Consider the following 21,878-nt stretch of genomic DNA (forward strand, 5'->3'; position numbering starts at 1 on the left):
TCTGGCACAACTCTTACATATCTGATGAATGAATAAATGAATGATCTCACATTCATCTCTTCATTCACTGTATGCCAGCCACACAGGTCTTTTTTTCTGTTTGAACATGCCAAGCTCCTTCCTGTAGGGCTTGTGGTCTGCTTGTTCCCTTCTCCTGGAACACTTTGCCTCAGATCTTTACCTGGCTAGCACTTCTCATCATCTCTACACACACACAGATACACACACAGACACACAGACACACAGACACACACACACACCTTAGAGATCACCAGGAATCTCAAATTAAGTGCACTTTTAAGTAAACTTTTTTTTTATAGAAGTGTAACATATGTATTAAACAGTGCACAGTCATAAGTGTACAGCTGGATACACTTTCAGAAAGTGAATGTCTCTATATAATTTGCACACATCAAGATGCATTATTTAATATATAATTAACATATATATTTGATAATAATTAATGTTATATAATAATAATATGTCAATTATACTTCAACAAAAGTAAAATACTTTAAACAGAAACATTATTAACAGCCCAGAAAGAAACTCTTATGTTCTTTCTCAGTCACTATTTACCCAAAGAGTAACTACTATAATAATTTCTAACACCAAATATTTGTTTTGCCTGTTAGTTCAGTTGAGTTCAGTTCACTTGCTCAGTTGTGTCCAACTCTTTGCAACCCCATAGACTACAGCATGCCAGGCCTCCCTGTCCATCACCAACTCCCAGAGCCTACTCAGACTCATGTCCATTGAGTCGGTGATACCATCCAACCATCTCACCCTCAGTCGTCCCCTTCTCCTCCTATCTGTCTTTCCCAGCATCAGGGTCTTTTCCAATGAGTCAGTTCTTCCCATCAGGTGGCCAAAATATTGGAGTTTCAGCCTCAGTATCAGTCCTTCCAATGAATATTCAGGACTGATTTCATTTAGGATGAACTGGTTTGATCTCCTTGCTGTCCAAGGGACACTCAAGAGTCTTCTCCAACACCACAGTTCAAAAGCATCAGTTCTTTGGTTCTCAGTTTTCTTTATAGTCCAACTCTCACATCCATACATGACTACTGGAAAAACCAAAGCTTTGACTAGATAGACCTTTGTTGGCATAGTAATGTCTCTGCTTTTTAATATACTGTCTAGGTTGGTCATAACTTTTCTTCCAAGGAGCAAGTGTCTTTTAATTTCATGGCTGCAGTCACCATCTGCAGTGATTTGGGGGCCCCAAAATATAAAGTCTCTCACTGTTTCCATTGTTTCCCCATCTATTTGCCATAAAATGATGGGACCAGATGCCATGATCTTAGTTTTCTGAATGTTGAGCTTTAAGCCAACTTTTTCACTCTCCACTTTCACTTTTCACTTTCATGCATTGGAGAAGGAAATGGAAACCCACTCCAGTATTCTTGCCTGGAGAATCCCAGGGACAGAGGAGCCTGATGGGCTGCTGTCTATGGGGTCGCACAGAGTCGGACACAACTGATGCGACTTAGCAGCAGCAGCAGCTTTCAGTTTCATCAAGAGGCTCTTTAGTTCTTTGCTTTCTGCCTTAAGGGTGGTGTCATCTGTATCAGTTCAGTTAAGTCGCTCAGTCGTGTCCGACTTTTTGCAACCCCATGAATTGCAGCACGCCAAGCCTCCCTGTCCATCACCAACTCCCGGAGTTCACTCAAACTCACGTCCGTCGAGTCAGTGATGCCATCCAGCCACCTCATCCTCTGTCGTCCCCTTCTCCTCCTGCCCCCAATCTTTCCCAGCATCAGGGTCTTTTCCAATGAGTCAACTCTTCGCATGAGGTGGCCAAAGTACTGGAGTTTCAGCTTTAGCATCAGTCCTTCCAAAGAAATCCCAGGGCTGATCTCCTTAAGAATGGACTGGGTGGATCTCCTTGCAGTCCAAGGGACTCTCAAGAGTCTTCTCCAACACCACAGTTCAAAAGCATCAATTCTTCGGCACTCAAGCCTTCTTCACAGTCCAACTCTCACATCCATACATGACCACAGGAAAAACCATAGCCTTGACTAGACAGATCTTTATTGGCAAAGTAATGTCTCTGCTTTTGAATATGCTATCTAGGTTGGACATAACTTTCCTTCCAAAGAGTAAGCGTCTTTTAATTTCATGGCTGCAGTCACCACCTGCAGTGATTTTGGAGCCCCAGAAAAATAAAGTCTGACACTGTTTCCACTGTTTCCCCATCTATTTCCCATGAAGTGATGGGGCCGGATGCCATGATCTTCGTTTTCTGAATGTTGAGCTTTAAGCCAACTTTTTCACTCTCCACTTTCACTTTTATCAAGAGGCTTTTGAGTTCCTCTTCACTTTCTGCCATAAGGGTGGTGTCATCTGCATATCTGAGGTTATTGATATTCCTCCTGGCAATCTTGATTCCCGCTTGTGTTTCTTCCAGCCCAGCATTTCTCATGATGTACTCTGCATAGAAGTTAAATAAGCAGGGTGACAATGTACAGCCTTGATGTACTCCTTTTCTATTTGGAACCAGTCTGTTGTTCCATGTCCAGTTCTAACTGTTGCTTCCTGACCTGCATACAGATTTCTCAAGAGGCAGGTCAGGTGGTCTGGTATTGCCATCTGTTTCAGAATTTTCCACAGTTTATTGTGATCCACACAGTCAAAGGCTTTGACATAGTCAGTAAAGCAGAAATAGATGTTTTTCTGGAACTCTCTTGCTTTTTCTATGATCCAGCGGATGTTGGCAATTTGATCTCTGGTTCCTCTACCTCTTCTAAAACCAGCTTGAACATCAGGAAGTTCACGGTTCACGTATTGCTGAAGCCTGGCTTGGAGAATTTTGAGCATTACTTTACTAGCGTGTGAGATGAGTGCAATTGTGCGGTAGTTTGAGCATTCTTTGGCATTGCCTTTCTTTGGGATTGGAATGAAAACTGAGCTTTTCCAGTCCTGTGGCCACTGCTGAGTTTTCTAAATTTGCTGGCATATTGAGTGCAGCACTTTCACAGCATCATCTTTCAGGATTTGAAATAGCTCAACTGGAATTCCGTCACCTCCACTAGCTTTGTTGATATTGATGATTTCTAAGGCCCACTTGACTTCACATTCCAGGATGTCTGGCTCCAGGTGAGTGATCACACCATCGTGATTTTCTGGGTCATGAAGATCTTTTTTGTACAGTTCTTTTGTGTATTCTTGCCACCTCTTCTTAATATCTTCTGCTTCTGTTAGGTCCATAACCATTTCTGTCCTTTATTGAGCCCATCTTTGCATGAAATATTCCCTTGGTATCTAATTTTCTTGAAGAGATCTCTAGTCTTTCCCATTCTGTTTTTTTCCTCTATTTCTTTGTATTGATCGCTGAGGAAGGCTTTCTTATCTCTTCTTGCTATTCTTTGGAACTCTGCATTCAGATGCTTATATCTTTCCTTTTCTCCTTTGCTTTTCACTTCTCTTCTTTTCACAGCTATTTGTAAGGCCTCCCCAGACAGCCATTTTGCTTTTTTGCATTTCTTTTCCATGGGGATGGTCTTGATCCCTGTCTTCTCTACAATATCACGAACCTCAGTCCATAGTTCATCAGGCACTCTATCTATCAGATCTAGGCCCTTAAATCTATTTCTCACTTCCATATATCATATAATATATGATATATATATTCATAAGGGATTTGATTTAGGTCATACCTGAATGGTCTAGTGGTTTTCCCTACTTTCTTCAATTTCAGTCTGAATTTGGCAATAAGGAGTTCATGGTCTGAGCCACAGTCAGCTCCTGGTCTTGTTTTTGTTGACTATATAGAGCTTCTCCATCTTTGGCTGCAAAGAATATAATCAATCTGATTTCAGTGTTGACCATCTGGTGATGTCCATGTGTAGAGTCTTTTCTTGTGTTGTTGGAAGAGTGTGTTTGCTATGACCAGTGCATTTTCTTGGCAAAACTCTATTAGTCTTTGCCCTGCTTCATTCCGTATTCCAAGGCCAAATTTGCCTGTTACTCCAGGTGTTTCTTGACTTCCTACTTTTGCATTCCAGTCCCCTATAATGAAAAGGACATCTTTTTTGGGTGTTAGTTCTAAAAGGTCTTGTAGGTCTTCATAGAACCATTCAACTTCAGCTTCTTCAGCGTTACTGGTTGGGTCATAGACTTAGATTACTGTGATATTGAGTGGTTTGCCTTGGAAACGAACAGAGATCATTCTGTCGTTTTTGAGATTGCATCCAAGTACTGCATTTCAGACTCTTTTGTTGACCATGATGGCTACTCCATTTCTTCTGAGGGATTCCTGCCCGCAGTAGTAGATATAATGGTCATCTGAGTTAAATTCACCCATTCCAGTCCATTTTAGTTCGCTGATTCTTAGAATGTCGACATTCACTCTTGTCATCTCTTGTTTGACCACTTCCAATTTGCCTTGATTCATGGACCTGTCATTCCAGGTTCCTATGCAATATTGCTCTTTACAGCATTGGACCTTGCTTCTCTCACCAGTCACATCCACAGCTGGGTATTGTTTTTGCTTTGGCTCCAACCCTTCATTCTTTCTGGAGTTATTTCTCCACTGATCTCCAGGAGCATATTGGGCACCTACTGACCTGGGGAGTTCCTCTTTCAGTATCCTATCATTTTGCCTTTTCATACTGTTCATGGGGTTCTCAAGGCAAGAATACTGAAGTGGTTTGCCATTCCCTTCTCTAGTGGACCACATTCTGTCAGATTTCTCCACCATGACCCGCCCGTCTTGGGTTGCCCCATGGGCATGGCTTAGTTTCATTGAGTTAGACAAGGCTGTGGTCCTAGTGTGATTAGATTGACTAGTTTTCTGTGAGTATGGTTTCAGTGTGTCTGCCCTCTGATGCCCTCTTGCAACACCTACCGTCTTACTCTGAGGTTATTGATATTTCTCCTGGCAATCTTGATTTCAGCTTGTGCTTCATCCAGCCCAGCATTTCTCATGATGTACTCTGCATAGAGGTTAAATAAGCAGGGTGACAATATGCAGCCTCGACTTACTCCTTTCTCTATTTGGAACCAATCTGTTCCATGTCCAGTTCTAACTGTTGCTTCCTGACCTGCATACAGGTTTCTCAAGAGGCAGTCAGGTGGTCTGGTATTCCCATCTCTTTAAGAATTTTCCACAGTTTGTTGTGATCCACACAGTCAAAGGCTTTGGCATAGTCAATAAAGCAGAAGTAGATGTTTGGAACTCTCTTGCTTTTTTGACGATCCAGCAGATGTTGGCAGTTTGATCTCTTGTTCCTCTGCCTTTTTTAAATCCATTTTGAACATCTGGAAGTTCATGGTTCATGTATTGCTGAAGCCTGGCTTGGAGAATTTTGAGCATTACTTTACTAGCGTGTGAGATGAGTGTAATTATGTGGTAGTTTGAGCATTCTTTGACATTGCCTTTCTTAGGGATTGGAATGAAAACTGACCTTTTCCAGTCCTGTGGCCACTGCCTGTCCTTAAACATCATATAAATGGAGTTGTACTGTATGGTGTCTTTCTCAACATTGTATCTGTTAGATTCATCCAAGTTACATGAAGTCGTAGATCTTTAATTGCCACTGCTGTATAGTCTCTATGTGTGAGTATATCCAATGTATTCACTCCACTGTTGATGGGACATTTCAGTTGTAGTTTTTGTCTATTACAGTAGTACTGCCAAGAGCTGAGAATAACCTTTTTCATTTTTAACAGCCTTATTGAGGTATAACTTACCATACAGTTTGCTCATTGTTAAGTGTGTGCTTTAATTAATTCTTAGTAATGTTATACTGTTGTGAAGCAATGACCACAATCCAATTTTTAATTTTCTTAATTTTGGCTGTGCTGGGTCTTTGTTGTGGCACGTGGGCTTCTCTAGTTGTGGTGCATGGGCTTTTTTGCCCTGTAGAATGTGGGATCTTATTTCCCTTGACCAGGGATTGAACCTGTGTCCCTGCATTGGAAGGTGGATTCTTACCCACTGGACCACCAGGGAAGTACCCACAATCCAGTTTTACCATCCCTAAAACTTCCATCACCCCAAAAGTTGTGTTTTATCTGTTTGCAGTCATTTCCTTCTCTTACCTTTTGCCCTGGATAATCACTGATCTACTTTCTGTCTCTATAGCTTTGCATTTTCTAAAATTTTTATAGTAAGTGAGATGTAGTCTTTGGTGCCTGGCTTCTTTCATATAATATAATGTTTTTTTGAGGTTGATACATGTTGATGCATGTATCAGCAGTTTTATCCATTTTTATTGCTGAGTAGTATTCCATCACAATGATACAGAACATTTTGTTTGTGTCCTCACCAGTTAATGGGCATTTGGATTACATATTTCCAGTTTGAGGCTATTATGAATAAGGTTGTTATGCAAATTCATGTACAAATCTTTGTGTGGACATACAATTTCATTTCTCTGGTGACTGGATCAAACGGTAAACATGTATTTAATATTTTTTAAAATTCAAAATTTCCAAAGTGGCCCTACTATCTTACATTTCTGCCAGCAGTGCATGGGGAATCCAGTTTATTTCCTATGAAGTTTACCATTTTTAGTTAACAAAACTGCAGACTTTTGCTCTCTGTCAAATTATTACTCATATTTTATAGGTAAATAAGGGGGCTTCCCAGGTGGTGCTAGTGGTAAAGAACCTACCTGCCAACGCAGGAGATATAAGAGATGCAGGTTCCATCCCTGGGTCAGGAAGATCCCCTGGAGAAGGGAATGGCAATCCAATCCAGTATTTTTGCCTGGAGAATCCCATGAACAGAGGAGCCTGGCAGACTTAGCACAGGTAAATAAACTGAGCTTAAGAATACCAAGCCGGAGAAGGTAATGGCACCCCACTCCATGCTCCCGAAGCATGTGGAATTTTCATGGACCAGGGATTGAACCCATGTCCCCTGCATTGGGAAGAGGATTCTTAACCGCTGGGCCACCAGGGAAGTCCAAGTTCGGTAGCCTTTCGAATGACTTGATAAAGTTAGGTGTTTGTGAGTGTGCAGTGAGGGGAATGAGTGTGGGCCTCAGCTGATGATCTGACCTTGTGAGTCTGCATCCGTGGCTTCCTGCTGGCAGAGACAGTGGGCAGTGGCTTGGCGGAAACTGTCTTTTTGTTCTTAAAATCACAGAACTTTATTCTGAGGTCACTTGGTTCCACTTCTGCCTTTAAGAAATGGGGAAAGAAATCTAGTATTTTTCCCAGAAAACTTTAGATGACCTCCCACCAGTCTTGTTTTCCCTTTCCCAGAAATCTGAAAGTCACTGGGTTTCGGATCCCAATCAAAACATCGCTCAGAGCGTTTATCCTGTTTCAGCAGCATCATCTAAATAGTATGCTCTGGTAGATGATGGGTTAATTTTGACAGAAATTCATGGAAGGCATAGTCCTTGGCCTCTAGCAACTTACACATCAAGAGCAAGTGTTTAAAAATGATTTGTACTTGCTGTCAAGTGAAAAGAAAAAGTTTTAAATATGGTTTTTATTTGAAAGCCAAACCAGACATTAAATCAAAATAATTTTTACTTTTTTGCTTTTGCTTGGACTGTCCAGTTTGTATATGTAAATGATCTCAAATTATGATATAGATTTAGAAAAGTGCTGAGGGTAAGTGGATGTTCATTTTTCCCCAGGATGCAGAGGAGTCAGAGTGGGGAGGGAGGGAGTGGTGACATCACTGAGCCCTTCCTGTGAGGTGCAGATTGTCCTTCCCACTTCTCTGTAGGACTCTATGATGCAAGGATTCCCCATGGTTAGGTGGCTAGTAACTGTGTGTGTGGGTGAGTGAGGTTGGAACTCAGTTCTGTCATCAGAGCCGCATAAGCTGCTAAGAACCAGAAAAAGACTGATCTTATGGATCCCAATTATCAACATGAAATGTGTCCAGTTAAGTTTAGGAGAAGGTCATCTGGTTTAAGCCTGCCTTTTATAGATGGAGGAGTCAAACCCTTAAAATGCTGAGCAGCTGGGCTGCAGAAGCACAGAAGGCAGTGTATGGGTGAGGGGCCAGGCATGGCCCTGCACTGATGAACAGGATGCCCGAAGTGAGAAAGGGAAATTCCATCTAAGAAAGAGAAGGCAGAAAAGTGGCTCTTTTCATTCCCACACTCAAGGTGTGAATTTCTTTATTGAGTCATGATAATTTTCAAAAATTCTGAGCCCTGATACTTTAGACTCTCAGCCCAGCTTTTACCTCTTTGTCCCCAGACTCCACACCCTTCAAGGTGCCTCACAGTCCAGTGTGGGAGTGGGGGCTGCCTGGGAGTGGGGCTCCGGCAGCTGTACACCATTCTCCGTCACCCCTGACCCCCGAGTCCCTGGTTCCTTTGGTCTCACCTCTAGGCAACTGTGTCTTTCAAAAACTTCTTCCCTGGCACTTCCTCACTAATCGACAAAATCTTTTCTGAGGCATTGTCCTTTTATGCACACTTGTCCAGAGCTTTTGCTTTTATAATGTGTTTTTCTGCCCAGCTTCTCACTTGATCCTCATAAACACCCCAAGTGAGGTAGGAGGGATTATTACTCCCATTTTACAGAAAAGGAGACTGAGGCTGCCCTCTTGGTTCTCCAGTGTTGTCAGCGAACATTTATGGGTCTCAGCCTCACACTGGCCCAGCCATGCTCCTTTGGCACAGTTTCTAGGTTTTCTCTTTTTTTTCCTCTCTCACAATTCCCACAATCCCAGTGGATTCTACATGCAGACACATAACAAATACAGCTGATGATCCGTGGCTAACCGAAGGCTGCTGTCAAAAGTCCTTGTGTTGCTTTGGTGGTGTCTCCCTACACTCCTTAGCTGATTTCCAAGGGGAATGCGGGACACTGTTGTTCCATGCTTGCAGTCTTTCCTGTTTATAATTCATCATATAATCAGATCTTCCAGGGGATATAAGTATGCAAACTTCCGTTTTACCCAAATAGATCTGTTTTGGTTTACTTTTCCTTGCCTAAATGTTAGGCATCCAACCTGATGGATTTCACAAATTAATATAATTTATTTTCCACCTTGTCAGTGCAAAACAAAGGTGTTCTTAAGACAAAGCACTGAAGACCACAATCCTTCCTATTCTTCTGTCTCTTGAGTCAGCATCAAGTAAACAGTTCTGTAAACAAACATGTGTGGGTCTGTGTCCCTGTGGCATGGACCCACTGCTTTATTCCAACCTTAACTGGTTTTGTCCTAAATACTGAGTAGCCTTGTCTTAGTCAAAATGGAGAGTCTCGTAGCATCTGGACTTTCATCAAGGCCCGTTTCATCTGCTCGTAGGTGACGAACATCACCACATTCCAGGATCCCAAACGCAAAAAGGAGGGTGTAAATCTGATGAGAGAGACAACCATTAGTCAGGTGGGTGGACTGGAGTCCCGCATAGATCTGTGTGCCCTCCCCACTCGGTGCTGGTGCTGAACTTCCGTTAGTCACGGGCACTTCTGAGGTTGTTCTGTCATTTCCTTCTCTACTGAAGGAATTTAGGCGGAAGTTGGAGTCAGGCAAGGAAAGAAAACTAGCACTCTGAGCCGGGTTACCGTTAGGCAGTTAATTCTCACACTGGTGGCTCAGAGGTTAAAGCGTCTGCCTGCAATTCAGGAGACCTAGGTTTGATCGCTGGGTTGGGAAGATCCCCTGGAGAAGGAAATGGCAACCCACTCCAGTATTCTCGCCTGGAGAATCCCATGGACGGAGGAGCCTGGTGGGCTATAGCCCATGGGGTCGCAAAGAGTCAGACACGACTGAGCGACTTCATTTCACTCTATGATTGCTGCCAGTTTCTCTTCAGAGACCAGGGTGAGATAGCTCAGTTGAAACCACCTGACTCCACTCCACCACTGAGTGTTTCTGGGCTTGTTTACAACCTGAGCAGCCACCCCTGAGGAGGCCTCTGCCTCCAGCTGGAGGCATTGCAAGGTGAAAACAACTTGATGCCAAATTTAGCTAATCTCCCAAGAGCCTGCCTGTCCTGTGACCACCTCACCTCAGCTATGGTTCACCGACTCCGGGAGGAGCCTGGCTCCTGCTCTCCTCTTCAGCCTGTCTTCTCCGCTAATCCCCTCCTGGTTCTCTCAGCTCCTGTCAGACCCTTCCTCCCACACCCTTGCCCACGTTGCTCCTTCTGCTTGCTTCTCTCCTTGCCGGGCTGGTTGTTCTTGGCTCTGTGGGACTTGGCTTGGGCACCAGAATCTCACACCAGGGCCTCTCCTGAACCCTCAGCCTGGGCCCCTCACAGGGAAGATGGCACGGGGGCAACAAATGTGAACTCTGGGGATAGTCCTGAGTTCAAATACCAGCTTGACCAGCTTCTTAATCTTTCTCAGCCTCAGTTTACTTACCTGTAACTGGAGGATGTTGTCGAGAGGATTCAATGATAATGGACAGGGTTCAGTATTAGTAAATCCTCAATAAGTGTCCCCTGCTTGTTAGCTGCTCTTCAAAAGAAGCACAGCACGGGGCCCAGCACCCACGAAGTGCTCAGTGAATGTTTGCCAAGTGAAAGTACAAATCGAGACAAGTGGGACGAAGAGCCTTCTGATGGCGGCACTTATAGGAAAAGAGCTGTCAGCTGAAACTGTTTTGTGACATCATCCCGGGGTCGAGGCCATGTGTGCTTGTTGGGCCTAATCCAACGCTGGGTGCCAGAAAACCATCCTCAGTGGTGGAGGTACGAGGGCCAAGCAAAGAGCTCAGTGTGGGATGGAGTGGGTGGTGTCTAAAGGTCAGGGTTTGCGCCGTGGCTCTGCCGTTTAAGCTTTGTGAGCTGGGACAAGTTCCATGACCTTTCTGAGTCTCATTCTCCTCCTCAGTAAATGTGGAGAAATGGCCCAGTTCAGGGGGAGTGTGGAGATAATATATGTGAAGCGTTAACCCAGGTCCACATGCGTAGTGACTTGGTGGTCATGGTGATTGTTCATAACTTTATTATAGAGAGCTGATTTTGTGCTGGGGACTCTGGGAAGTGGAAGATGTATACAGTTGACCCTTGAACAACCCTTTGAACGGTGTGGGTCCACTTATACAGTTTTTTTAATATTAAATACTAATGATCTGAGACTAGTTGAATCTGTGGGTGTGGAACGAGGGATGTGCAGAAACCATGGCAACAGAGGAACTGCGTGTATGGAGGGCCAACTATAAGTTGTACATGTATTGATATTTTCAACTGCATGGGGTCCGTGTCTGTAACCCTGGCATTTGTTCAAGGGTCAGCTGTATAAGCCACAGTCCTTAGCTGCAAGGAGCTTGCACTCTAGCATGGGGGATCGTTTAAACTTACAAATACTATCCTACAAAGTAGGAAGTGGTGGGTACCGTAAAAATGGTATCAGGGAAGTATTGCTGAAGTTCACAGAGGGGGAAAATTTGTATCTGCGAGTGTTAGGGAGAAGGTGGTATTTGAACTAGTCTTGAAGGACAGTAAGTTGGAGAGCATGTGGATGACGCAGGAATGGCTTCCATGCAGAGGGAATAGTAAATGCCAGGAACGTGTGAAGCATACGGGCTGTCGGCAGTGGTGACCCGCAGTGATGTCGGTGGGTCAGGGAAAAACCTCAGGATTACCAAGCACCTTTCCCTCCTCCTCCTCTTCCTGTGTGTTTGGGGATGCACTTGGATCTATGCATAGACTCCTTTTTTTTTTCTCAGATAGGCCTCCCTGATCTTCAATTCAGATTTGGTCCTCTCTTTCAAAAAAACATTTCCTTAGGTCTTTATATTGTAATTTTCCTTTGTGGCATTTACATCTGTGCTGTTCAATACTGTATTTCTAGGTGATCCCATGGCAGACACACTCTACATGGAGGGGAGGAAGGGAGACGGGGAGGGAGGCCTGGTTCTCTAGGAGGGGGTGCTGGTGGCAGGAGGGGAGCTCACCCCTTGTAGAAGGCTGTGGGGCCCTCCTGGGTCACCATCTTCAGCATACAGTCGAAGGGGCTGTGGTACTGGCCTGGGGGCGAGTTCATATACCGCGTCTTCACCACGTCCACCGGGGAGGCCACCAGGGTGGCACAGAAGCCAGCTCCAAAGGCAGAGACGAAGTGGCAGGGGAAGTTGTCTGTCGCAGGGTAGGAAGAGCAGATACTGGGCTGTGAGATGAAGACGGCCCTTGTTTTCTGTTTCACACGTGTTCATTGTTTGTCCCTAATGAAACTGAACTCCCTGGGCATGAGGTTAGTATAGTCTAGTGCTTGTGCTCCGTCAAATCTGACTCTTTGCAAGCCCCTGGACAGTAGCCCACCAGGTCCCTCTGCCCATGGGATTTCCCTAGGCAAGAATACTGGAGTGGGTTCCATTTCCTCTTCCAGGGGATCTTCCTGACCCAGGGATGGAACCCGTATCTCCTGCATTGCCCGTGGATTCTTTACGGTCTGAGTCACCAGGGAAGCCCAAGTATGAGGATAGTGTTTTCCAAATCTCTTGCAGTGCCAAGATGGAGCTCTTGAGGAGGACTCACAAAACTGGGCTGTCCCAGAGTTGGAAGCTAATCCGGCCCAACCACCTCATTAGAGGAAACTGGTCAGAGAAGGCCACCCTTGCTTGAAGGTGCACAGGGAGAAATGGTGCTGGGCTGGAGCCCAGGTCTTTGGCCTCCCGTCTAGGGTTCCTCCTTACTCACCCTAATGATGCTGGGCACCCTGCCTCCCTCCACTCCTTTTAAAGCCCGGTTGCCTGTGGGTGGCACCCACTCTGTGGAGCCCCAGGCCCCTCCAGACTGGGAGGACTATCTGCCTGGAGCCCAGGGCCTCACCGGTGAGCAGGTGGTAGTCTAGCAGCTTTTCCTTGATGATGTCATAGGTCACCATCTCACCACAGTTGACAATGGCATTCCTCGTGATGTTGGGCAGAATTCCTGTCAGGAAGCGGGTGGGGCTGATGAGTGGGAAATAGAAGAAGCGGACCCCCTGGCTGCAAGGCCACAGGCCCAGGTGGGGGATATGGTGCCTCGTTCCAGTGGTCTAGAAGAGTCCACCCTGGATGGGCAGATTCCACACTTTCCTTTCCGATGTTAAAAGCTCTCAGATTATCCATGTCCATATTAGAGACAAAAAGCAGAGAGACCCTCTTGTGTGTGTTTGGGCCACATTTCAGAGGATAAACTGCAATACCCATCAAAATTAAAATATGCCTCCCTGAGACCTGGCTAGAGCCAGACAAGGAAGCCTTTCCTCGGAGAGGAATGGTGGGCTTTTGAAACAGTGACAGGTTGCAGCCATGCGACCTGCGAGACCACCCGCTGGTTTCACAGATGAGGGCTGGGCTCCAGGAAGGCACACAGCAAGCAAGGCTGTGACTCAGGTGTCCTGCCTTTAACCATCACTGGGTCATTGTTTTCTTCTGCAAGATTCATGTGAGCCCTGGCCACATGTGGTAGAGACAACATTATTTGTCAAGGTCATCACCACTTAAACACATAGAGAACCTTAAAGTTTTGTTCCCAAGGAAGCCCCCTTCTCATGACTGCTCCCCGCAGTGGCCTCTGTTTCTTCTCCATGCGCAGCAGTCACCCCTCACAGGCCATTGCTGGGGGGGGCCCTTCCTTCCCTCTCCACACAGCAGGAGCTCACTGGAACTTTGAGGCCCAACTTTCACATCACCTCTGCCCCCGAACGCCCTAAGCCCTCATGGCCTGCACCTCTGTGTGAACCCAGCACATCCTGCCCTGTGGAATGGCTGCTCCTTGACATGCCTCTCTCCTCTGTGACTGTGAGCCGTGAGGGTATCCTCTGTTCATTTCTGTCTCCCTCAGAGCCCTGCGCGTGGTGAAAGGTTGGTAAACTGAACTGAATTTGGGGCAGTATGGCCAGTCAGCTGGTCCATTGGGATATGTTAGGATGTTCCTTTAGAACTGCTGGAATACTTGTGATGGGAGCTCCCTGCTTGCTCAGTTCCCTGTCCCAGCCCTAGGGTGGAGAAGACGCTGCCCAAGACCCCCAAGCCTGGAGTCCAGACCTACCTTTCCACAGGCCCCGAACCCCTTCCTCTCTGGCGATGGTCCTGTAGGCATCCATTGTCCCACTGTACTTTCTGTTGCCTCCCAGCCCAGTGTGCATGCTGGCCTGAAAGCGGATCTTCACCACGTCTGTGGGCTGGGCACAGGTCACTGCCATGGCCCCCGTGGTACAGCCCGCCAAAATCCGGGTAATGATGCTGGAGTCTGGAGAGGAGGAGAGCAAGCGGGCCAGAGTTGTACTACCCCGCACCTCTGCGGGCCTGATGCCGGTCTCTGGGGGCTGCCCCTGCCCCATGCCCACCTCTCCCAGGCCAGGGTTCCAAATCCTCCTCGACATGAGGCTCAGTCTCCTCATGCTTCAGCTTCCCATGCCTCAGCTCTGCCTCTGAGTCTGCACCACCCTGATCTCCTGACCCACAGCCTAGATCCTGCCTTGACCCACCCCTCAGCACTCACGGTCCGATCCCTTGGGGGTGTAGAACTGCTTGACGGAGTCGTAGAGGCCGATGCGGATGGAGGCGAAGCTCATCTGGCGCTGCAGGCCGGCGACCAGCCCGCTGTAGAGGCTGCGGGGGCCCTCGGTGCGCACCATGGTCAGGATGGTGCCCAGCACTCCGCGGTACTGGGCACTCCGGGCCGCCAGGGCCGCCTGGTTCTCCCCCTGGATCTGAGGGACACCCCGCAGAGTATGAGGACTTGGGTGGGGGGTGGGCAGGGCTGTGTGCAGGGGTCCCTGCCTGGGGCTGGACCTCGGAACAAGCATGGTCACAGTGTCACGTCTCAGTAAAAATGACAGTTCTGTGTAGCAGTTGCCAGCTCACAAACTGTTGTACACAGTGTGGTAAATCGGAGGGTGATGGCTTTTCTCATTACAAGTTGTCTGTGACTTGCCCAAGCTCACACGGTGACTCCTTACTTCTTACTTTATGGCTTACAAAGTAGGGCAGGCCACGTAAGGACCCTGGCACGTCCTGCCAAGGAATTAAGATCTTGGGTGGTGAGGGGATGGTGAGGTAGGGTCGTGGATAGTGAGTGACCTGCTCAGGGTTCTCTGTGAGGAAGGGCAGGTGCCCTGGTGGAGAACTCAGCCCCTCCACTGTTGGGAACAATGAGCCTTAGCCAAAGGGCACCTACCTGCAGGCGGACCTTGGCTGTGTCCAGTGGAAAGGTGAGGAGGTCAGCAAAGCAGGCCGCTGTGCCCGCCGCCAGGAACTTCACAGACGTTGTGGGGGGCCTCTCTGAAGGTTGCAGTCCAACCATGGTCCCAAAGGCTCTGCCCGGTCCCTCCAGGGCCCAGTGGAGGTCCAAGGAGAGAGGCTGCTGCCCAGCCTTGGGCTTCAGTGCATGGAGGAGGCTGCAGGGGACAGGCCAGGGGAGGGGATGGGACGCGTGCCCTCTAGGCCCATCCCCAGGATCCCCTCAGCACCAGGAGAAGGTTTGTAAGTGAAAAGCCTGAGCAGGGCTGTCTTAGCTGTGTGGATTTGACTTATAAGAACAGGTCACTTTCCTCCCTAATCTCTTGCCATCCTCACCCTGCCCTTTCCCTTCCCCGCTGGAAGTGGTCTTCACTGTATAAAGGCTCAGGCAGAGACAGACCTGGTTCTGACTCCACACCACAACCCTCTGCTCCTTCCCCAGCCTCAAGCTGCTTCCTGGGGAAGGCCTGCTCCCTGGTGTATGGTTGTTGTTGTTTGGTTGCTCAGTCGTGTCTGACTCTTTGTGACCCCATGGACTGCAGCATGCCAGGCTTCTCTGTCCTTCACTATCTCCCAGAATTTGTTCAAACTCATGTCCATCGAGTCGGAGATGCCATCCAACCATCTCATCCTCTGTCGTCCCCTTCTCCTCCCGCCTTCAATCTCTCCCAGCATCAGGGTCTTTTCCAATGAGTCGGCTCTTCACATCAGGTGGCCAAAGTATTGGAGTTTCAGCTTCAGCGTCAGTCCTTCCAAAGAATATTCAGGGTTGCTTTCCTTTAGGATTGACTGGTTTGATCTCCTTGCTGTCCAAGGGACTCTCAAGAGTCGTCTCCAGTACCACAGTTCAAAAGCATCAATTCTTTGGAGCTCAGCCTTCTTTATAGTCCAACTTACACATCTGTACATGGCTACTCGAACAACTATATCTTTGACTCTATGGACCTTTGTAAGCAAAGTGATGTCTCTATTTTTTTAATATGCTGGTGTATGGAGAGCTCACCCAGCCTTATCACTTTAGGTCTTGCCATCCCCAGTCAACATGGTAGGGGTGGGAGGAGAGCCTGGGAAGGTGGGCAAGACTGCAGCAGCTGGAGAAGTGGGAGGGGGCTCCAGGCGCAGGGAAGGGCATGCTCTGTGAGACAGTCCAGGGCAGGTTTAGAGGAGGAGGAGGGAATGGCTACGGGGCATGAGGCTATGGGGGCGGAGCTCTACACACCGTCTCACTGAATTCTCACAGCCTGGCTGCAGGGTAGCTTCTCTCCTCTCCCCGCTTTGGGCTGATCCAGTGCAGGGGCTCAGAGATGTTGGCCTGCTCAGAGTCACCAGTGTCAGAGCATGGGTTGCTCTGCTCTGCTAGGCTTGAAACAGTGTTGGAAAGAGGGCAGGATGACATTTAAATCTATTTTACAGGTGGGAAAAGAGAGGCTTAAGATGGAGAGAAACTTCTTTAAATTCACAGAACTGCAGCCATGGTCTTGTGATAGCAATAAGACCCCCTTCACTGTTCATTCCACTCAGCAGCCCAATGGATGTGGTAGAATGGATGTCCACCATCTTGCCTTTTTGTTGCGGATATTCAAAGCCCTTTGAATTATATGCAACCCCCCTCTCTGGGGACTTAAGTGCTAAGCACGTGCAACAACAGCTTGGTGAAGAGGTCTGGTGGGCACTGCTGTCCATGCTGGCAGAGGAAGACAATGCTCCCGGGGAGGCCGAGACCGGCGCCTGTCACAGTCAGGGCTTGGGCTGCCCCCGTGGTGCTTGTCCCACAGCCTATCTGCCTGCCTTTCTGCGTTGCTCCCTGAGGGCTGATGTGGAGCTGAGCCTGGTTGAGGGGACAGCATGGCAGGCCAGCTGAGGGAACACCATCCTCTTTCCCATTCGCCCGACAGAAGCCCAGCAACTGCCAGGAGGCTTGGTCCCTGGTGGGGGGGAGGCTGTGGCTCCTCTTTTGGGGTTGGAATGCACGTGTCCGAGGCAGTGCAGGAGCAGCTCCCAGTGCCCACAGCCCATCAGCCTCTCTTCCCTCGGGCCCTGGCCTTTCTGCTGCTCAGCTCCTCCTCTGATATCAGGAGCAGGGCTGCCGAGATCCTCAGCTTCAGGAATCTGAGGGCCTGACTCCCAGGGCAGGAGAGGCCCCTGGGTGGTATGTTCTCTAGTGTCTCTTATTGGTTGTATGAGTGTCCCTTTTCCAAAATGTTTGGTGGCCGCCCAGGCTCTAACAGAAGAACCCTGCCAAGTTAGGTATTTTCACTCCACTCTCAAGAGTTAGGAACTGAGGTGCAGAGGTGGGGCCCCTAGAGCTGCGTGACTGCACGTTCCTTGCCCTTGGCCCCTGGTGTGGAGTGTTTGTGATGGGCCAGGCCCCACTGGGTGGCTTTAAGCACTTCTGGGCTGGGTCTGTCTCCCTGGGGAGGCTATGTCTCCAGCCAGGGGGCTGAACCATCAGATATGGCTTCCCTTCTGAACCTCCTTTGTCCTTGGCTGCCTCTGTCCCAGACCTTCTTTAGAATTGACTCTTTTTTTTGTTTTGTTTTGTTTTGTCCCCCTTGGCTGCATGGCATGTGGGATCTTAGTTCCCTGACCAGGGATCAAACCTGTGGCCCCTGCAGTGGAAGCATGGAATCTTAACCACTGGACAGTCAGGGAAGTCCCTAGAATTAGTTCATTAACTGCCGTGATTTCTCCCCAGATGGGGGCCCCAAATCAAGGACAGGAGCTACTTATCCCACTTCTCTGTGCAGCCTGGTACCCAGATGGCCCAGGGCCAGAGGGGCCCAGGGAGGACCAGTTAACCGAGGGACCCCATGGGCCGAGGTGGGGAAATGGGGAAGAAGCTGAGATGCCCACAGTGTTCTTTGATGAAGGGCCTCAAATGCCCTAGCTGTACTTAATCTAGCGAAAATGGGGACTGGCTGGTGTTTTCAAGTTGAGGGATGACACCATCAGACCTGTGTTCAGGTCAGGCTGGTGTAGGCGTCAGGGCTGGACAGGGAGGGAGCCAGTGGAGGCTCTGAGACCAGTGAGGTTGCAGAGATGGTGCGCTGGAGGTGTTGGAGCCTGGCCTTGGTCAGGAGCAGCGGCTAGGAGGCAAACCAGAACCTGTTCCAGAGGCTGTCTTGAGCCCCCCGGGGGCAGAGTGGAAGGGGCGGGGGACTCAGGCGGGTGGGCTCTAGACTTTAACTGATCACATGGGGGCGGGACAGGGGGAGGCCACCAGGGTGGGCAGAGGTAGGGGTCCTGTGGCTGGTGCTCCCCAGCCTCTTCCTTTATTCCAGCCTCCTGAAATGGTACTTGAGAAGCCCTGGCGGCCAGCAGACCTATCCCACTGACATAGGTGAAGGGTAGAGCAGAAGTTCCTCCCTGTGCTCTGCTGGGGCATGAGGAATGGGGCATTCCAGCCTTGCACACCCAGAGTAGCAGTGCCCCATTAACATCTGCTGAACACTTCCTGCACCAGACACTGCGCTGAGGGCTCTAGAGGCAGTGACTAATTCAATCCCTTTATAAGGCTACGAGATAGTTGCTGTTGTCTGGGTCCAAAAGCCCCGAAGCTTTGAGGGCTTCAGCTAGTTACAAGGCTAGAGGGATGGAGAGGGATTAGAGCCCAGTCTGTCTGGCACCTGCTTCAGGCCCACCTCCCAGAGTCTAAGACTTCAGAGCGAGCTCAGGGTACCTGGAGCCACTTGTTTACAGACCGGATTCTTGGCCCTCAGCCTGAGATTCAGGTCTGAGCTGGGGTCCTGGGAATCTGCATTAGAAACAAGTTCTCCGTGGTGGCTCTGGAGCAGGGATCAGAGTCCCTGTTCTGAGATGCCCTCGACCCCACCTTCCCGGCAAAGTCTCTCCTGCATGCCTGCTGAGTCGGGGAGTGCCCCCTCCTGAGTAGGGGGGCCTCCTGGGGAAAGGGCCTTATACTCTGGAGGAATTGTGGGGACTCTGGGCCAGACTAAGGAGAAAACCACATCTTATCTCTGGGGATTTGCAAAGTCACAGCAGAGGCCGCTGGCAGAGCAAAAGGGAAGTGAGTCCCTGGTGAGTGACAGGAGTCGGGGGTGGAGCCCCAGCCCCAACAGTGCCCTCGTCAGGGCTGCCTTTCCCTCATCTTGACTCAATCTCTACCTGCTGTGTGCTACCAGCTCTGGCTGCCAGCTGCCTTTGGGAGAACATGGAGGAGGAAGATGGGGTGGAGGGTGGGGTCTTACCTGTAGGGGCAGCCAGGGTGGCGGAAGCATGGGGCCTCTTTAAGGGTCCTCAGGGCTCCATCCCAGGAGGCGGCAGCAGGGATCTGATTGCTCCTTTGCCATTTGCTGGTGTCTCTGCAGCCTCTGGCTTGGCACCTGTCTTTATACACTCTGGCTGACCTGAAACCTTACCCTGGAGTAGCTACTTGACAGCCTGGTCACTTGACCAGAGGCGGCTGGTGCAGGGCAGGGAGGCGAGGGGGGTAGGTCAGAGTTCCAGACCTGCTTCAGTTCCCTTGACTTGGGCTTCTTTAAAACACCCCATTGCAGGTGATGAAAGAGCTCCTTTGGGTGATGAGGGTGTATATGGGGTGGTGGGGGTTGGATTTATCACTTTTGAGAGTCCAAAGGCCAAGGCTGCCACAATGGTCTGGTCAGGGTTCCCCTGGGCCTCCTCTTAATAGTAACAATGGTGATGCTAATTCATTTCTTGGTGCCTACTATGTGCTAGAAACTTTACATACATTATTTCTTTCACAACTCTTACGAGGTAGGTACAATTAGGAGTCTTTTTTTCCAAAGCTTTATTGAGATATAATTCCCGTGCCATTTACCTGTTTAACTGGTACAATTCAGTGGTTTTTGGTGTGTTCACAGTTATGCAGCCATCAGTCATCACAATTTTAGAACATTTTCATTACCTCCCTCCCCACACATCTCCTTCTGTTTCCTCTTCCCTTCAATGCCGCCCAGGCAATCATTAATCTACTTTGTCTCTATAGATTTGCTTATCCTGAACATTTCATACAAATGGAATCACACAATATGTGACCTTTTGTGACTGGCTTCTTTTACTTACCAAAGTGTTTTCCAAGTTCATCCTTGTTGGATCATATGTCAGCACTTCGTGCCTTTTTATGACTGCGGATTCATGCATTTTAATGCTTAGAGAGGAGAGAACTGATTGTTAGGGAGGGACAGGGACTTGCCCAGGTCATACAGTTATGTGGCAGGGCCTGCCTGCCAGCCTGTAAATGATAATGTACTTTGGACCTATCTGCTGTGAATACTACTCTCTGTGACATGACACTTGGAGGCTTCAGCATGGACACCACTGGAGCTAAAGGGATCTGGGGAGGGTGTGTGGGGAAGGGAGGGGAGGGTCCCTTGCAGCAGCCAGTGATAGGCACTGAGGGTAAGGGTTGGGCAAGTCTGAACCTGGGAACCGGGTGACCGAGGAAAGAGGGAGGGGAAGGGGAAGGGGAGGAGAGAGGGAGAGGTGGAGAGGGATGGGAGTTAATCTGGTGGGGCAGAGGCCACTTCTAGACTTGGGCACAGAGCTGTGGCCCCAGTACAAGTGGTTATGGGTCCAGATACTCAAGTGCCAAGGTCCTCCTCCTCGGGCCAGGCCCTGCTTTAATGTCAACAGAACAGGCAGCTGGGTTAGTCCTATAAGGGGAGCGGCTGCTCGGGTTGCTGAGGTGGGGAGGGCTCTGGAAGGAGGTTTTTGGCTCCACCTGAGAATGGCAGTCTGGAGGGGGTGGGGGAATTGCAGCCAGGAGGTGTGGGGGGGTAAATAGTGGGCCCTGGAGAAACCCAGAGTGTGGGCAGCTGAGCTCAGGTGGGCCTGGGTGCTCTCTGAGGGCAGGGCCAGCCCTGTCTGCTTTGGCTCCGTTTCCCCAGAATCCAGCCTGTGCTAGAAGTTCCAAAGTTGGCTGCTATGGGTTGAAATCAATCAGCCTCTGTGAGATCAGCAGCACCTAGTTTCAGGGCTCTGTGGTGGGGGGTGCTGAGCGGGCCGTGGGGAGACAGCGGCTGGTTCTACTGGCTGTGGTGGGAACAAGCATGTCCCTTGTGCCCTCACCCTGTGTTCGGCAGGGTGCTTCTGAGCTGTTGTTGGGAAAGACAACCACTTTCTGGGGAGAAGATGCTGGTAAAGAGTATCTGTAGCAGTAGAGGTGGGGTTCAGACCCTCACGGTGCCTCTGTGTTACTGGAGGCTGCCCTCGGCCTGGGTAGGAGTCCTTATCCTAACGCGACCCCATCGAGTTATTTACAGGAGTTGGAGCAGGATTTAGGAATATTCTTCACCTGAGGCTAAAGCCCTCAGGCCTGGACTTCTGATGGCCCCTCTGTGTGTTCTCTGTGGCTTCAAGGCAGGTGGAGACCTGGGCCTTGAAATCTCCTGGCAGGCAGGCAGCTGGTGAGCTGAGAGGGAGACGCTGGGGAGCGGGTGAGCTGGCAGCCTGAAGGTTAGGGGCCCAGATGAACAGATGAAGGGGACACGCTGGTCTGAGGGCACTTGACCAATGAGGAAGGCAGCCTGTTTCCTCTGGGTCCCCTCTGGGGCCCGTCCTGCCTGTCTCACATTTAGTGGTGAACTCGCCTGTCTACTGACTTGCACTGGTCCGTGGGGGAGGAGTGGGTGGGGCTGACATTTCCTGAGCTTCCACCAAGGGCCAAGTGCAGGCGAAGCACTTTCACAAATGTCATCATTTAAGCTTTGCAGCAACCCACTGAAGCTGGGCTGGCTATCTTGCTTTACAGATGAGGTGACCGAGGCTCAGACAGGCGTAGTCAGGCCTGAGG

The 21,878-nt window shown here is 49.2% G+C and overlaps 1 protein-coding gene across 2 annotated transcripts; it reads right to left on the reverse strand.

Annotated features, from left to right (window-relative positions):
- Window positions 1–8,055: 8,055 nt before the first annotated feature.
- On the reverse strand, window positions 8,056–19,427 carry UCP3 (uncoupling protein 3). Of its 2 annotated transcripts, none has more exons than XM_024974990.2 (7): window positions 19,312–19,427; window positions 15,042–15,261; window positions 14,364–14,574; window positions 13,911–14,111; window positions 12,705–12,806; window positions 11,831–12,042; window positions 8,056–9,286 (listed from the first exon to the last, which is right to left on the reverse strand). In XM_024974990.2, exons 2-7 carry the CDS (start codon window positions 15,165–15,167, stop codon window positions 9,146–9,148), a joined length of 993 nt encoding a protein of 330 aa, XP_024830758.1. In that variant the 5' UTR covers window positions 15,168–15,261; window positions 19,312–19,427; the 3' UTR covers window positions 8,056–9,145.
- Window positions 19,428–21,878: the final 2,451 nt, after the last annotated feature.

This window comes from Bos taurus, chromosome 15 (assembly GCF_002263795.3).
Source record: "Bos taurus isolate L1 Dominette 01449 registration number 42190680 breed Hereford chromosome 15, ARS-UCD2.0, whole genome shotgun sequence".
NCBI lineage: Eukaryota > Metazoa > Chordata > Mammalia > Artiodactyla > Bovidae > Bos > Bos taurus.